The sequence below is a fragment of the Eptatretus burgeri genome, chromosome 8 (assembly GCF_056783735.1).
Source record: "Eptatretus burgeri isolate ZD-2024b chromosome 8, Ebu_testis_v1, whole genome shotgun sequence".
Taxonomy (NCBI): Eukaryota; Metazoa; Chordata; class Myxini; order Myxiniformes; family Myxinidae; genus Eptatretus; species Eptatretus burgeri.
Genome location: NC_140968.1, coordinates 65,592,480 through 65,611,858, shown reverse-complemented (window position 1 = coordinate 65,611,858; position 19,379 = coordinate 65,592,480). Strand labels below are relative to the sequence as shown.

Below are 19,379 nucleotides of genomic sequence, written 5' to 3'. Positions count from 1 at the left end.
GCTTGGAACGGATTAGCGCATTTACATTCAAAAGGCGTCTCTACTTACGAAGGTTCCAGGTTACGAAACTACTCCCAGAACGAATTAAATTCGTAAGTAGAGGTACTACTATGCCTGGTGTTGGCTTAATGGTTAAGGTAGTGGGCTTGGGATCCTAGGGTCCTGAGTTCAAATCCCGCTCAGCAGTTGAATTAACACCAGGTGGGGTTGACTCTGCCTGTCATCCTTCCGAGGTCGGCAAAATGAGTGCCAGCATGCTGGTATACTGTGTCGGAGTGGCGAACCCGTCCAGGATTGTTCCCAATAGCCAAGGAGACTGCTTCGGCGGCACAAACGCTCTGCACAGAGTATGGTCCTAATGGATGGATGGTACTACTGTATCTTGTTGAATGTCAGACGAGATAGGTTTTGAAAATGGCGATTTTTATAACTTACGTGACCTCGTGACCTCGTCCCTGACCTTGAACCCGGACAAAAGCTATATCGTTGTGCAACACTCATCGACCTCTACCCACATACTAAGTTTCATCAAGATCGGAAAGAAAAATTGTTGACGGACGTACATTTGGTACGGCTTTATTAGGTCATCTCGGTAGAGATGACCTAAAAAAAGGGAACAACAGGAGAAAGTGGAAATGACAAATGCATGCCAGGAAGGAAGGAGGACAAACAATGGATGCAGGTTCGGATGAGGGTTAGAGGAGAATGCAAGGGGTGGACAAGATGGATACAATAGGTAAACACCATTTTGGGAGGGGTGGGATGGTTTGACAGGTGTAGATGGTTTTGGATGGGGGATGACTGGAGATGGTGGTCAACAGCTGTCTTAAAGACCTGGAGGGAAAAACGAGATCGAAGAGAGTGTGGAGGGTGGTTCCACGGGTGGGAAAAGAGAGGAATAAATGAGTGGAGGTGAGTAGTGGTTCTGGATCAAGGCAGTTTCATGAGGAGGGGGTGGCTGGTGGACCATGTGCATCCTGCAGATACTTGGGGGAGGAAGGGGGGAAGCACGGAGAGGGCAGAGGGTGCAAGACCAGAAATGAGGCAGAAGACAGAGACCACAGATCTGTCGACGATGGTGAAGTGATTGGCTCATAGACTCAGCGTCATCGCGAGAGATGCCAATGAACTTGAAGACCTTGGATTCCAAGGCATCAAGCTGAGCAAGATGCGAGGCAGGGAGCCAGCACAGAGGAGAGAGCAGTACTACTCCATCAAGCTGTGGATGAAAGCCTTGTAGGTGGATAGTTCAGGTATGCCAAGGGAGGACTTTTCACGACAGAGGAATTTTTTTTCGTCTCAATCCCACAACAAACAAAACACACAATAAATCTACAACTATGTCTTAAATAAACTTCTTCATGCAAATGTTACTATTTCCACCAATAAAAAAAATGTCAAAAGATGTTGTGATGTCAATCTGTAAAAGGATTGTGGTGTCATTCCTTCCTACCTTGTTTGGTTGTTTTTTTGGGGATTCCATCCCAACATGCTCATTCATTTTTATAAAATGTTATTTTTTTCTGACTTGTAGGACATTTTCATAACAACTGTTAATCTGTACGTTTTCAAACAGCGATATAAAGCTCATGGAGGAACATGTACATATTGAGGGAGTACTTCAGCGAGGGACAGACAGACAGACAGTCCTGCTATGTTATATAGATTCTTAAACAAGAGAAAATTAATTTTTTTATCAATACAAAAAAAAAAAGACTCAAGAAAATGCGTTGTTCACCAAAGGTGATTTGTAACACCATTCCGAAGTGCATGTCCTGAGCTTTGTTATAGTTTTTTGGTTTAACCTTTTCTTATGAAAAAGTATCCTCTCCACTGAAGTTAACAGCCAGTGAGTGGTCCACAAACAAAGAATGTTTATCGTATCACCATTCATGTTGGCCCTGTGGGCAAGGATGCATGCATTTGTATAACCATGAGCTTTGGACTGTATTTTGATAAGTTCTTTTTGACCATATGCTCTAGTGTTAGGGCTGAAGTACACGTGCTTGGCTTTATTATGCAATGTATTGTTTATATTTTCTTCTGTTTTTTTTTTTAAACCTTCATTTTTCTCGATAAAAAGGCAGGCATTGTGACTTAACTTTCATGTGTGATGTAATAATTGAATTGTTAACAAAATAGCCATGTCTGGGTTTTCATAGCATCCCACCCTAGGTTAATGGAAGTAAAAAGGTATTGTTTTTTTTGAGCTACTGCCATCCAAAGATTGTGAAAGGCTTCTTTGAAAAAGGCATCATCCAAGAGCCTGATGTTAAAAATTTCCAACAAGCACTTTAACACTTGAGTTGGAGGAAGAATAAGTCCATGGTGAGCATGTGGTGGTCAGAAAAATAGAGGGAAATATATTTGAGGAGGCTACATTTCTAAAATGTGGAGTAATGTACCATCGGTCAAGATTACTAAAGATACCTGACAATTGTAGCACCAACACCATGTATACTGCAGGTCAGTTGGTGCATCAAATGTCATGCATCAAGGAAACCTACGACAGAAAAGAAATGGGAAGGTTACCATGAGCTTAGGGATGTGGTTCTGGTGAGTTCATAGCTATCATAGGTTCAAAAGTGCAATTGAAGTCAGACCTTGTGTCCAATCCGGTTGAAATTTAAAATACACATTCCCCATCACTACTAGATCATAATTGTGTTGTTTCACATTGATTGATGAAGTGGTTCAAGAGAAAGAATTTTTCAAAGAATTTTGTTCAATCCAATATGGCTGCCGGACGATGTGAATTATTAATTATTCATAAACAAGCTGGTATCCACAAGGCTTTGGGAAAATGTGGGTGAAGTTTCCCCTCTATCTGTCAAGCTGCTCTGGAGAAGGTGATTTTTAAAGATTTGAGGGTAAATCCAAGATGGCTGCAAAACTATGTGACATGTGACATCATAATTTGGAGAACTTTTTGTTCCTCGTGGATAGGTGATCATACCTGTAACGTTTCGCCTCAATCTGTTCAGCCATTTCGGAGAAGAATATTTTTTAAGGTTTTATGTTAAAAAAAAAAATAATATGGCTGCCAAACCTGATGGCTGAATAAAAATAAGACTGATGAGTTCATCAAATTGTTTTCCCACTTACAATTTAGCCCTGGATGGCCCTCAAAAAATTCACACTGATCGGATAAAATGTTCGACGTATGCAATTATGACATCAAAAATCACACTCGTTTCCCATGGAGATTACTTCACATGTGACAAGTTTCAATTTTTTCCATGGAGCGCTTTCAGAGATACAAAGGTCCAAAGTTTTTCCTTTTTTCCAACATGGATGCCTCAGCATGTGACCTATGACGTCATAATTATCATTGAAGCATTCTACATGAAAATGGTTGCACGTATGGTGAAAAAAGTGTCACTTGGATAAGCAGTTGCACAGGAAACAGAGAAAATTAGCATGGACGTACGTACGTATGGACAGACAACTCAAAAACATAATGCTACCGGCGACTTCGTGAGCAGAGGCATAAAAACGTTGTCATGAATAGATATATTTAAAATAAAATAGGACGAATCAGGATTTATTAAAAGACAAAGTAAGGGCTTCATCCGATTAACAATTATGATATAATCTGCACAAAATAAAGATTCTGTCAATGTTACAATGATTGCAATTATATAATGAACCCTGTAAATCTCCTTCCTTAGTGAAAAGGCACACAATAGCATGGCGACAACAAGGTAATAGTTTCCTGCACACGAAACATTTAAACACTTCATTAAACAGGCCCAAGCAAATCCCAGAATGCTTTATAAAACTGCACAGGTAAACCATCAAAACAAGGCACTCTGTGATCATCAAGACTGTTAAGAGCTTCTTTGAGTTCATCAAGAGAGCTTTCTCAAAAGAACCCTGCTGTAACTCATCTAAATGAGGAAGGTGTTGAGTACAATCACACCAGTAGGGTAAGAATACTGATTCTGGCTCACTTTTCCCCATGTAAATGAATGGGGGATTTTCAGCGATTCCCTTTTTTTTTCCCTAAAAATAAACCCCCTTTTTATCCCAAGGTATATTTATTTGTCTCCCCTTTTAACCTGGAGGTTGAACCTCATTGAATTGAACACCTGGGGGTTGAACAGCTCACTCATTGAACCTATAAAGATTTGTTCATTCTCAAATTCCTTCAATAGTTTAATTTTCTTTGCACAATAATCCCCATCTAAAATATTGACAAACAAAACATTTGAATCTTTATATTTTTTAAGATACCCCTTTTGTGCCATTACGAAATGATAAACTTCTCTTAATGCTCTTGTTTGACCACCTCCTGAGCCACAGGTTATTTTTTTGTTAAGCCCCGCCCACTTTTCTTTAAGCCCCGCCCACTTTTGCTAAGCTCCACCCACTTTTTGTGAGGTATTTTTTCTAAGCCCCGCCCACTTTGCTAAGCTCCGTCCACTTTTCATGAGGTATTTTTCTAAGCCACGCCCACTTTTCTAAGCCCCCCCCACTTTTGCTAAGCTCCGCCCACTTTCATGAGGTTTTTTCTAAGCCACGCCCACTTTTCCTAAGCCCCGCCCACTTTTGCTAAGCTCCACCCACTTTTCGTGAGGTATTTTTCTAAGCCACGCCCACTTTTGCTAAGCTCCGCCCACTTTTCATAAGGTATTTTTTTCTAAGCCACGCCCACTTTTCCTAAGCCCCGCCTACTTTTGCTAAGCCCCGCCCACTCTTACATCATTTCCAGTTCATCTCTGACTCACAAAGAAATCACTAGAAAATTACAGGATGTTATGGTTTTGAAAAATTTCCTAATGAAGGCTTGCCTAGGCTTGCCCAGGGAATTTCCAAAGGAAACCACACCCACCAGTCTTTCTCTATAAAAGCTTCAAGCCCAGGCTCCATTTTAAACATTTGTTTTTGCTGGCAATGGTGTGCTGTGTGCTTGCCTGGAACTCTCTGTCTTGTATGGAACTAAACCTTCAAGTTGATGAACTGGATTCAAACCTCTTATCTGTTGAGGTAAGATTTTTATTTTCCTATTTTCAAACTTTGATTGAAGCATACTCATTTAATAATTAAATAACTTAATTAATACATTATTATTTTCTCTCACAGGAAATTGTATCTGAAATACAAAATGAAAATACTGCTTTTGCTACAACTTGGAGCGAAATTGTTGACTTGGTTGAAGACCTTGTGAGCGACCAAGACCTACAGAACGAGCAAGACCTTGAGTGGGATGACTTTGGTGTTCCTTGGAACTCTCTGTCTTGTATGGAACTAAACCTTCAAGTTGATGAACTGGATTCAAACCTCTTATCTGTTGAGGTAAGGTTTTTATTTTCCTATTTTCAAACTTTGATTGAAGCATACTCATTTAATAATTAAATAACTTAATTAATACATTATTATTTTCTCTCACAGGAAATTGTGTCTGAAATACGAAATGAAAATACTGCTTTTGCTACAACTTGGGGCGAAATTGTTGGCTTGGTTGAAGACCTTATGAGCGACCAAGACCCACAGAACGAGTTCGTCCTTGATGACCCAACCAAAGAGTTATACCTTGGAGACCAGCAAAATCCTGAAAAAGAGTTTTACAGCAATATTACTCATTGTGAGTTATCAAGACAATACCCACTGAACAAGTTATACGTTGATGAGCCAGAATACAAGTTTTACCTTGGAGACTCACAAATTTTGAAAAAAAATCAGTAAATGAGTTCTGCCTTGATGGTTTAAATAACTACCTTGGAGACTCAGGAAAAGGGTTCTGCCAAGATGGTTCTAAATATGGGAACTACCTTGGAGACTCACAAATTTTGAAAAAATCAGTAAATGAGTTCTGCCTTGATGGTTTAAATAACTACCTTGGAGACTTGGAAAGTTGGGGTTATTTTGAAGACTTGAAATGCTACCACTCTTTGGGATTTAAACGTATCAAGAAAGTTCTTACTCCCTCTTTCTATGTCATCAAACCTGAAAGCCTTAAAAGACAGAATTGGAAGAAGAGAAAAAAAAAAAAAACGTAAAATATATATATATATAGGTGGAAATCTCATTTTGAAAAAGACTGTGTTGGGTGAGGATTGAGTTGGGGTTGAGATTTTGAATGTGAGGGTTAGGGTTGAGATTTTGAATGTGAGGGTTGGGACACACACACACACACACACACACATACACATCAACAAACAAAAGTTAAGCCTTGACTATTCAGTTGAGGATTCTGTGTTTGGGGTTCACAGATCTAAGAACGTCCACCCCTTGACACACATTATATACTTGTACACCTCGGACTTGGCCCTCGAGTGTCCACAAAGGTGTATTATCTGCTTAGTTTTGTCTTTTGTAATTCCTGTGAATAAAATGAACCTAAAATCTCTTCCCCTTCCAAATCATATATTTTATAAGTCCAAGGAACTGTATCTATTACATCAACAATTTTAAAAAGTTCTTTCGTCCATCGTTCAGTAAAACCCTTTTCAAAATGAGATTTCCACCTATATATTCTTACGATATCACCAACTTTGAACTTAGGTTTTCTGACATTAATCTCTTTTTCATATTTTAATTTTGTAAATGTTTCTGATGGTTTCATATTTGTTGACGTGTGAATCGTGTCATTATACTTATCCACAATATCCTGAATAAAAGATGACCATTGTTGTGAACCGAGTTGTGTGAATTTTTTATATAGTCTCTCTTTTAAGGTACGATTAAAACGTTCAACAACAACTGCCTTCCCTTCATTAAAGGTACTGTATAATGTAATACTGTTATTTTTTAGAAAATTCATAAATGTCTTGTTATAAAACTCTCTACCCTCATCAGTCCACAATTTTTTAGGTTTTCTCTTACTTTTATTAAATATCTGTTGAAAAGCTAACATAAGAGTATTACCTGTTTTGTTTTTTAAAGGGACAACCCACGCATATCTACTCCTCAAATCAATAACGGTTAAAGCATACTTGTACCCCTTATCATTATTGAGTTCAATCAAATCAGCAGACCAGATATAATCAACTTCCTTGGAATAAACTTTCCTTCTCTGAAACTTTGTGAATATTGGTTTATGTAATTCATCAGCTAATTGCTCTTCAGTCTTAATGGCATCATTAGAGCCTATAAGTTTTTTGAATTTCCAAGTCCAAGTTTCAATTTAGCACTAATCATCTTCTTCACGATGAACCTATCAACTTTTTCTCTCAAGGTTGGATTTTGTATCAGAGACAAATTATACAACATTTCTCTATCGGCTTCATGCTTTTCTTCCAACGTTGAGGTATTCCCATAATCAATATCGTGTCTCATGCACACTTCATCAACTCTATTGATTGGTTTACTCCAGGATTTAGGATTGTCTGCCTCATGTAATCTTTTATCCAAGTTTGTGCCTGGACCACAGAAAGAATACCCTGGAAGATGTAATTCCCCTGGTATTCCAGTAGTTGTAAATTTACTTCCTGATAAAACCACACACCGAACCACACACCGAACATATACCTTTTTGTATAACCCTGTTATTTTTACTTTTAATATATGAAATATTTTTAGTATTAGTTTTCTTTTTACATTTGAGACAATAACTCATTTATTTATGAGAAAAATTCCTGCAGAGTGCAAAAACCTTTTTAGTTTCCAACATGCACATTTGAATCTTAATTTTTAAAACATAAAGAATCCTTAGAAATGCCTTCACTCTCTCCTCCATTTATTTAAGAAAAAAAAATGAAAAACTTGAATTAAAATCCATATCTTGTCGATGCTAATAGTCTTGTCGAAAGTATTGCAAATAGACTTGTCAATTCTTTGTTTTCCTCCTCGGTGGGTTGAGTTATTTTCTGTAATACCACCAATCTTTTTTAATCTCACTGGTTTCCATATTTTGATATTTATTTTGTCTCGCTCTTTCCTCACTCTCCTTCTCCCTCTCCTTCTCTCTCTCCTCCTTCTCTTTCTTCTCCCTCTCCTCCTTCTCTCTCTTCTCCTTTTCCTCCTTCTCTTTCTTCTGCCTCTCCTCCTTCTCTTTCTTCTCCCTCTCTCTCTTCTCTCTTTCCTCCCTCTCTCTATTCTCTCTTTCCTCCTTCTCTCTCTTCTCCTTTTCCTCCTTCTCTTTCTTCTCCCTCTCCTCCTTCTCCTTTTCCTCCTCTTCCCTCTCTTCTTCAACTCCTTCCTCATCCCTTACTATCCTTGAATCGTTTACACCCCATAGAATATTATACATATATTCATCAGGATTTCTTGTTATTCCTGTATCCAAAATAATTTTTTACAACAGGAAACCAATAAAATTTCTTTTGAATTTCTAAAAGAGCCTTACCTTTTCTTAACCTTATAATTTTTTCATTATTTAACATTCTAATTAAATCTAAAGTTGTCGGTTTATCAACATCAGCATAATGCCAATCTTTTATTGAAAATACCTCATTCTTATGTTGTAGAACATATTTATTAAAATAACGAATACCCTTTTCTTGAAGGTATGCTTGGACACAGAAATGATAATTTTCTTGAAGCCTTCTTGCTGTCATTTATGTATTAGAAATATATGTTAGAATAATATTATGGCACGAAACACCTCCCCATCTTCCCATAGTTAAATCATTTTGTATTTCCTTACTTATTATATATAATCCTGTTTTTTCTGTTTTCATGAGATAAACAAGGGCAAAACCATTATTATATTTACCCTTATTAAATTCTTTTATTTGTTGTTTACTAATCGTGGCTCCACAAAACTCATTCTCGATACCAAGTGCATAATATTCTTCCTTACGAGACTGATTTAATTGTTCCAGGTCTTCGAGGTTAATTTTAAATGACCAATTATACCCTAAATCATTCATATCATACCCCCATTGTTCTATTCTCATACAAACGATACGCCCTTCTTTATAAAAATTTATTTTAATTCGAACTGTGAATTCTGTATGACCTGGAGATAATATCAACACTTCTGTATCTTTGGAATACACAGCCGTTTTATTTAAGTATATATATTATGATAAATCGCTTAATCTCACCAAGTCATTCGCGTCAGTCGGGCTTGGATAATTTTTTAATTTATAAGCATTTTTCATGTTAATATTTTTGTTTATATTATATTTATGTCGTTCAGCCTGTGCCTTTGTATAATAATTTGATAAATCAATATCCAGTTCTTGAGATACACCAAAGATAGAACCATCTTTACCAACATAAGTCATTTATATTAGATTAAAAATAATATCATAAAATTTTTTATTTTTGTTGAGTTGAAATAACACATATAGACATAATTGACCACAACACTTGGAATTTAATTCTTGGACTTGAAATGTTTGATAAATACCATTCTGTAAGAATTTTATGACTTCAACAGGTGGTGGAAGACCAAAACTATCAAAATAATATTTGTCTTGACTATTAAAAATACAAACCCAATGAGTACCGTTCCCATCATTATCTTCTAAGTTCATAATAATATTCTTTGTATGTTTCGGCACATTTGTTAATTCATCTCTCATACAAATAACCACATTATGAATTTTTAATTTCTTACAATATTTGGCAAGTTGTAAATTTGATGTTGTATTCTTTCCAAATTCTTTCAACCACTCATCAATGCTCATTTATTTATTAGTAAGATATAATCCATTACCTCTTTTTGTTAATTTTACACCTGCTTGTGCTATAGAAGAAAGCATATCTCCAACTAACAATCTCGCTTTATCAGGCAGACCTTCAAGTTTTTCAGCAAAATCTACAATTACACCACTTCCACTAATTTGTTTCTCCAACTCTTTGTTATGTCTTTCCAATTCTTTTTGAGCCTGGAGTTGAGCCTTCCTTTCGTTGGCAGTTTTCACCGCTGTTGAAATACCACCCGTCAATGCTCCAACCGCACTTAAACCAGCAAATAAAGGAATTAGAAATGGGAGAAATCCTCCACTCGTCTCTCTTATTGAATATTTTTTCAACATTGGTTTTGTCATTTTAATTTTAAGTGAGCCAGTGTCATTCAAGATTTTAACCTGTTCTCTTGTGAGCAAAACATCAATTCTTACTGCTCCTTTTCTCTGAATTATATTAACGTTAATCGTACAAGGCTTTTGATTTTGAACACAAGATGATAGTTTATGAAGATTGATTTGATTAACATATACCCCAGTTGGTACTTTGCCACTCATTTATTTAACAAAAAATTATGTGAGACTAATCATCACACCATTATCTGTATTAATCTGCAATTCTGTTTCTTCCAAAAGCAAACAATATGTATCAACTTCTTCACTCTCTCCTCTTTCAATGTATAGGGAAGTATCCACTCGATTAGACTTTATAGTTTCCTTTTGAGTGCTCAGGTCAAACGCATAGATTGTATACAAACTTTTAAATGCTGTCATATCTAAAATAGGTTCTTTATTTCCATTACTTTCACACACCTTTTGGTAAGACTTGTATGCTTCAGCAAAATCATTTTTTCCCAATTAATTTCCAATCTATCTCGTGGATAAAATGTTCCATCTAGAGAAACGCGAAGTTGTTTCACCTTAGCATTATCACTCAATGCATTATTCTTATCAGTCGCAGTATCACCATCTGGCTTTTTAAAAATCATCCACAGATATCGTGGCTTTCCTTCCAGAACACCCAAATTCCACGTGTAAGTAGTTTGATTGAGTTTAACGTGTTGACATCTTCTTTTGAGGTATGATACACTGAGTGGTTTCTTTGAGTTAAGTCTTCGATTCAACATCTCTTCTGTTTTAAGATTAGGAGTATATTCACTGATATACCAACTCATCTCCTCAATTACAAATTTATTCTGTTCACCAAAAGCACTACCAACACCAAAAAGCAATCTATTTTCATTATCATTCCTTTGTAGTTGAAATCTAATTTTAAGACCATACAGAACTTTATCATAATCACAAAATCCAAATATACCTTTAAGAGGAACTGCCACAGTAAAACTATTTTCTACTTTTGTATCATCATTATACATTCCTTTCCTTTGAATATATCCAGGGTCTGTGTTTGTTCCCGTTGACATATCAGGAATAAAACCTTCGACAGACCCCTTTCCCATTCTATCACTGAATGTATAGAGTGTAAATTTCATCATTTCAGATACAGCAGAGACATAATCAACCGCTTCAACTTCTTGTGTTCCAATATACAATCGCACACTATCAAACATTTTCCAGAAGAAATCATTTACAAGTGTAGCGTTTGTGTTATTCCCAGCCTTAGTGAATTTAAATTTACACAACAAGAAACTTTCGGAGAGATTCAAATAGGTTTGTTGATTATTTATTTCAAAACTTTTTGTACCATTTGTATTCCAGTCTGTTCCAGTTATTGCATTTACCTTGAAGTAATCTTCTTTTTAGTGGAGTTTGAGATAATAATAGTATCATCCAAATCATAGATACTATCAATTGCTTCCATACTTGTATTTATTTAGGAAAAAAGATGTTAAAACTTTTGAAACCCTGATCCAAGTATTTGAATTATTTTCTGTTGTTCTTGGGGGGACAACTGAGTTTTACCTTTCTTAATTTCTTTTATTGCTTGTAATTTATGAGATTCCTTCTGAGCATCTTTTATACTCTTTACAGCACCTACTACATTTCCCACAGCAGAAGCAGTTGAACCAATTAGGTCTTTATGTTTAAGAATAGTTGAACCAATACCCATGAGAGTATCAATTATCCCATCTCCTCTAAATTGATGTCCGACACCCCTTTGTCTCTTAGGTTTATAGTATCCTCTACCAAGATACATACCTTCACCCTTGTAGTACGGGGAAAGGAACATCCCATCCCCTGTAATTATTTTATATTTTCCCAACTCGTGTTTCCTCACAATAACCATCGTATTTATTTATTGGAAAACTTCACGTAGGTGAATTCTGATGGATATAACTTCTCCATTAAAAGAAATCACACGATTATCTTGGTCGGTTATCCTAAAATTTACTCTGTGTATGGTTTTTCCTGACACAGGTAGATAAACCAAATTTTTAGGTTCCATATTGAATTTATAACCAATTGGGGTTGAGTATGCGCTGAATGAAAATATTGTATTTGTTTTTTTTCCATCATTATAAGCACCATCAATCAAATCACAGTGAATTAACACCGAATTTATTCCTGAGGATATTTGAATGACATTATCACTGTAAAACATCCCATTAGTTTCAATTTTTTTTGAGGAGAAACCCAATAACTCTCTAAATGAATTATCAATTGTGAAATCAACCTTGTAGTTATTTTTAACTTTAATCGTTGATTTTGAAGTATGTTTTTGAATGTTTATAACAATATTTTTTGGTTCATCACCCTGTTCTTTCATAAGACGAGCAATTTCGGAAGATATTTGAGAAATCTCGTATGCTCAGTGAGACTGTTATCGTTTTGTATCCACTTCCCGGATTATAACTAAACTTGTCATTTTTCTCGGTTATATTAAATAAGGTATTATAAGTTTCCATGGACAATAAAGATGCCTCATATTCTTTTGTTGTGTCAAGTTGTAGTGGGTATGGGAATGAAGATGTGTGGTCGCTTGTTGTGAAATTAAAACTCAGGATTGTGCTTCTCATCTTATTTAATATGAGATAAAATGTCTTTATAGTGAGATTTATTAATTATTTTCATGTTCATCAACTGGTCTAAAATGGCTGATGCTTCATTAAAACAATTGTTATTTCCAGCCTTCTTACTGCCTAACAACAATAACAGTCTATTAACTAATTGCGATGGGTCATTTGGAAGAAAACTAATACCTGAACCAAGGATACTTAAAGCCTGAATAATGTGTTTCTCCTTCTCATTCTTCCTACTTTTACCAGAAAGAATAACCTTATAATTTAGAGTGTTCAGCAAATCAATATATACTCTATCATCATTATTTTCCATATCCAATGGTTTATCAATATACTTTGATTCATCCCTCACAGTTGAACCTTGTCTTCCATCTTTTGTGAGAAGAAACATTAATCTCGGAGTTAGTTTAACAGGGGGTTGAGCAGAACTTAAGAACCTTAATTCATCATTAAATATCAATACCTTTTCTTGAACAAGATAAAATATTGCTGGTTGTTCTGTTGGAATGAGTCCTGCTTTGGTTTTTGAATCCGCTGAATATTCATTGTTTTGAATAGCATTCACAATATAATCAGGGGGTTGATTAATCTCTTCCAGTTGTTGAAATAAACCTTCATCATCATATTCTAATTCTCCTAAATGCTCTAATTCTTCCTCCGTCATTTGACTGAAATCTTTTAACATTTGAAGCTTTCTGGGAGTATATTCTACTGTGGGAACTGTGGAAACATCTTTCATTTTTTCTTGGGAAGTTTTTAAAAGTGGTTTAAAAAATTTCTCTTGTTTTCTTTCAAATGCTTCTTCGCCCGTTAGTTTCTGTCTGCGTTTCTTCTTTATGTCTTCCTGTTGTTTTACAACTTTTGAAACCAACTCTTGATGTTCCTTAAATCTTCTTGCTCTTTCTTTTGTATCCATTTATTTATTGTAAAATATCATTTAATGAATTGTAAAGATTAACAGGGAAATTTTCCTTTTCTTCATCATTCAAGTAGATGTGTTCAAATAAATCCTTTTCTTTAAATATTTCATCAAATTTTTTATTAACATTAATGCGAGTTGTAATTTCTTCTTCACTAATACTTGCATCTCTGCTTTTCATACGTTTGCGTTGAGTTTCTTCATCAACATCAAAACCGAATGATAAAATCTTCACTCCGCTCAGATATTTAATAATTTGTCTCGTTCCTTCTGGGTTAGTTTCTAATATCCCAACACCACCAGATTTTAGTTTCCTTAACTCACTCTTACAATGTGAATATTTTGTTGTACCAAGAGAAACCTCCTCAAATATTTGTCCTTCATTCCTCAATCGCATATGTTCCTCTGCTGAAATATAGTGATAATCTTCACCTTTTATTTCTCCAGGTCTTATTGCTCTAGTTGTTGTTGATACAATGCGTATCACGGGGTGTTTTTTAAGTAAATTTACAATATTCTCATTTGTACTACACAAGAACCTTGATTTATGAAAGTTTTTTTCCAGAAGCAGATTTACCCACAAGATTTATAATAATAGTTGTCATTTATATATGTAATTGTTTATAAAACAAAAAATATATCCCTTAATATCTCATCTTGTTTCACAACAATATATTTATATTTTTCAGTCGTGTGCTTCATGTAATCCTCAAATTTCTTTTTACTACATAATGTAGAACAATTATCTCTCCAAAAATTATTGATATCTATTGAATTTAACTTGAATAAAATAAAAGTATTAGCATTGTTTCTGATGGAACGACGAGGAAGTTGAAAGTACGATTGACTAAGATAAATACAATTACAAGAAGAATGTCTCCCTCTTGTGTAGTAGCTGTCCATTACCGTTTGGTTTCTCTCATTAACACAATCAACAAAGATTACGAGGTTCTTTTTTGATTTATCCAAATCTTGGGGAGACGGTATATCATCCGTATTATCACTAAGAATACAAGTTATAGGATTTGATTTCTTTTTACATCTCTGTGTATCACAAAATAGTTGAATTATATCTTCAATGTTATAATCATTTAGGTTTTTTTGACGTTTAAATAAACCGATTATATCTTCTTTTTGAAGACCAGCATTAAAACCTTGTGAGAGTAGTTGATACTCTGGTTGAAAACTCGACTTTGTGAAAATTATTAAATTATCATAATCTAAAAAGTTGGGAGTGAGGAGCATTTTTAAAAGTAAGCAGGTTTTTCCACATCCACTTGAACCAACTATGAGACATCTTAATGAATTTGGGAGATTTTTATGGTTGTTAAATTTTACCTTATTTTCCCAAATAGGTAAAAAATCATTCATTTATATATTTGAAAAACAGGTTATTTAATTTATTATTGGCTTTTTTGGAAACTCTATATTTTATCCGAAGTTCAGGTTTAATTTCAAGATAATCCATTATTTTATTTATACAATATCTTGTGTTGATATTTCCCTGAAAATTACATCCATGAATAATATACAACAACAATCCTTTGAACATTTCTCTTATACGTTCAGTTTCTTCCCTTGTAAGGAAAGGTGTGTTATCACCCTCATACTTTACATTCATTTCTCTAATCAATCTTGTAAAGTAATTCATTTTTGGTGTAAATCTAAAAGAATTATTTTCCTTTTTATATTTTTTATTATCATTAATTAGAAGATAATCACAGAATATACATTGTTTATAGGCTTTTGACTCTGTGTTTAATCCCCGTCTTTCACACGCAGGACAATTCTCAAATTTGTCATATGGAGAATCAGGAAAGTCTAGCATATTTATAAAGTAAAACTTTACTAAAACTGAAATTCATCTATACTTTCAGTTGTATATTACCATCAATATCGATATACTTTTTTTCATTATCAGATTCAACGACAACATTTTTTATATTAAAGGTAATTTTAAAATTATCGTTAACTACTATTGAACGAAATGTCATTTCACCTGATATATTAACATCCTTTATTTCATCAGGATTTACATCTTTAGGGTTGTTGAAAAAAATACAAATTTCTCCTTGCATATTACAGATGGTCTTATCTTTTCTTTCTAAAGCTTCATCCATAAGGTTTTTGTTCTTTGATACTTTTTCTTGTTTCATTGCTTTTTCTAGTTTTGAATATATTACTAGAAGGAGAGGAGAAACTTTTGTTAGAGATACTTTAATTGATGTTCTTCCACGTATACTGAAAGCCCTTCCACTGAAGGAAATTGAAGAACTCATATTATTTACCATAATAGTTTTTATCCAATAGTTTTTATATTTATCTTTGTTCAATTTTACATCCTTGACATATTTCTCAGTATCTTTAACAGATGAAGAGATTGATTGAAACTTGTCTTTTGTGTCTTGAAACATTGTATTTATTAAGTGAAAAAGTTGGAGGATAAAATGTTTTTAAGCACAGATTCACCTATAAATTAAGCGAAATTTTCATCAAGAAAATTTTAGTTTAAGCAAAGTTTTATTCTATAAATATGGTGAATACAACGTACTGCGATGTTTGTAATCACGAATATAAACATTATAGAAAACACCTCCGAACCAACAAACACACATTTAATCTATTTCATCAAATATCTCCTCTTGAGTTGGAAAGAAAACATTGTGATATCTGTTCAAAGGATGTTTTGAAGAGTAGTTATAATAAACATCTTCAATCACAAAAACACAAGAAAAATGAGTTTAAAGTAAAGGGAGACTATTATATTGAAAACACTGATGGGGCATTTAAAGGGCATATAAAAATAAGGATTTTTCAATTTGGAGAACCCGGTCCATCATCAATAGCTGAATCAATTGAAATAGTGAAACCCGATGTTGAAAAATTTATTAAAAAGACATTAAAAGAAATGAAAACTTTAAAGTTTTATATGGGAGTGAAAATGAATATGAAAAGACAAGATGAAGAACATACTCCTTATATGAGAACAGGTCTTCATTTTATAACATCATTTCAAGATTTTTTGAATAGTGGGGTTTATGAAGAACTATCAAGACAAGAGGAGGATGTTGATAATACAGTGGTAGGAAGTGGATTCAATATTAAAAAATCATCTTTTTAGATATACACATTCTAAAATCAAACCCTCTTAAAGCTTCTTCTTACATTGAATTACCAAAAGAAATAAAACTAAAGAAGGCAGTTGTTAATATTAAGAACAATGATAATAAATGTTTTCTCTGGTCTGTTCTTGCTCACTTTCATCCACCAAAATGTAATTCAGAAAGAGTAAAACAATATATGAAATATGAGAATACCTTGGACATTAAAGATTTTAAATTCCCAATGCCACTAACAGATATTCCTAAATTTGAGAAAAAGAATAATCTTTCTATTAATATATATGGATTAACGGATACAAACAAAGTTCAAATATTAAAAATTTCAAACAACTATAAAAATGAAGAAACACACATTGACCTTTTATATTTTAGTGTTGGAAAGAATTCACATTACACATACATCAATAATTTATCAAGATTAATCTCTTCTCAGGTATTCAGAACAGCAAACAAAACATATCCTTGTAAGCGATGTCTTAATTCATTTCATACAAAAGAACGATTAGAACAACATTCAAAATATTGTAGTAATCATAAATCAGCTGTAATTACAATGCCTAAACCTGGTGAAAAGATTTCTTTTGAAGATTATAATAAATCTATCATGCACCCATTTGTGATATACGCTGATTTTGAATGTATCCTTAAAAAGATAAATACTGCTTCTCCTAATCCAAAAGAACCATATACAAATAAATATCAAAAACATATTCCTTGTGGTTTCTGTTATTATATCAAATCATCTGTTGGAGAAAAGTATAACAAACTTGAACATTATCGTGGAAAAAATGCTTCACAAGAGTTTGTAAAACGATTAGAAAAGGATTGTATAAGACTCACTAAATTAATGAAAGAAACAAATGAACCGATGAAATTAACCAAAGAAGAAAAATTAGAATTTAGAATGAACAATATCTGTCATATTTGTGAGGGGGAAATTAAGGAGTCTAAAGTTAGAGACCATTGTCATCTTACTGGTAAATATAGAGGTCCCGCTCATTCCTGTTGTAATCTTAATTATAAATTACCTTCTTTTATTCCAGTCTTTCTTCACAACAGCGCCAACTATGATACACATCTATTTATAAATGAACTTTCAAAAACACCAGGGAATATTTCTGTCATAACAAACACAAGTCAAAAGTATATTTCATTTTCAAAAATGATATTCACAAAACCTTTAACTCGTATTAGGTTTCTAGATTCTTACAAGTTTATGGGAACACCACTAGCCTACCTCGCATCAAATCTAAGCTCCACGGACTCTTTTCCAAATCTTAATTCATTCTTTCCAAAAGAGGAAATTCTCACTAAAGAGGAAATTCAGATTAAAGAGAGAATTCAAAGTAAAGAGGAAACTCTAATTAATGAAGAAATTCTAACTGAAGATGAAATTCTAATTATAAAGAAAATTCGAACTAAAGAGGAAATTCAGATTAAAGATGAAATTCTGATTAAAGAAGGAATTCTTACGAGAGAGGAAATTCAAACAAGGAATGAAATTCAAAGTAAAGAGAAAATTCTTACAAGTAAGGGAATTTATCCTTATGATTATATGGATTCATTTATGAGATTTAAAGAAACACAACTTCCTTCAAAAGAAAGTTTCTATAATAACCTTTATGAAGAAGAGATAAGTGATAAGGAATATAAACACGCACAAGAAATATGGAAAATATTTAAGATAAAGAACCTTGGAGAATATCATGATTTATATCTAAAAACAGATGTTTTATTGTTAGCTGATGTGTTTGAGGCTTTTAGAACACTCTGTCATAATAAAAATTGTTATGGATTAGACCCTGCCCACTATTTCACAGCTCCTGGTTTAGCTTGGAGTGCAATGTTGAAAATGACAAAACAAGATATAGATTTAATCAGTGATGTTGATATGCTTTTGATGATTGAGAAGTCCAAGAGAGGTGGAATATCACAAGTATGTTCAAAAAGATATGCGAAAGCAAATAATAAATATCTCCCAAATTATGATAGTGAAAAAGATAGTAATTATTTGATGTATTTTGATGCTAATAATTTGTATGGATGGGCAATGTCTCAATCTCTACCTTATGGTAAATTAGAGTGGGTGGAAGAAAAGGATTATGAAAAGGCTTTGATGAATATTGTTATTTCTTCTCAAGAGGAATTGAATGACGAAGAAGAAGGTTATTATTTTGAAGTTGATTTGAGGTACCCGAGTGTTCTTCATAATAAGCATAAAGACCTTCCTTTTGCATGTGAGAAAGAAACCCCAAAGAAAGAATGGTTCAGTGATTATCATAAAAGTTTTAATATTAAAGGCAAATCAACAGAAAAGTTATTAACAACATTCTATGATAAAGAGGGATATGTTTTACATCAGAGAAGCTTAAAACAGTTTTTGAGAGAAGGATTGAGAGTAGCTAAAATTCATAGAGTTTTAAAATTTAAACAAAGTCCTTGGGTGAAAAAGTATATTCAATTCAATACAGATATGAGAGCAAATACAAAAGTAAAATTTGAAGGGGACTTTTATAAATTAATGAATAATGCTGTATTTGGAAAGACTATGGAAAATGTTAGAAACAGGCAAAACATTAGATTCGCAACATCTTGGAAAGAAGCTTCGAGATTGATAAATAAACCAAGTTTTGAGAGAGAAGAGGTTTTTTCAGAGAACTTTTCTGCAATTCATATGAAAAAGGAAAGTATTGTAATGGATAAACCAATTTATATTGGAACAGCAGTTCTTGATTTATCAAAGATATTGATGTATGATTATTTGTATAATGACTTA

At 33.7% G+C, this 19,379-nt stretch overlaps 1 protein-coding gene across 5 annotated transcripts in view; it reads right to left on the bottom strand.

Annotated features, from left to right (window-relative positions):
• The window catches only part of STT3B (STT3 oligosaccharyltransferase complex catalytic subunit B), a 75,336-nt gene that overhangs the window by 34,831 nt on the left and 21,126 nt on the right, over nt 1-19,379 (bottom strand). The window contains exon 2 of one of the 5 annotated variants that reach the window (XM_085892336.1): nt 2,431-2,503. The exons of 3 other annotated variants lie outside the window; for them this stretch is intronic. In XM_085892336.1, coding sequence (XP_085748462.1) covers nt 2,431-2,480 — 50 coding nt within the window. In that variant the 5' untranslated portion in view covers nt 2,481-2,503. Of the gene's footprint in view, nt 1-2,430; nt 2,504-19,379 lie in introns of those variants that run through there. One more of the 5 variants, XM_085892337.1, reaches the window with a different exon arrangement.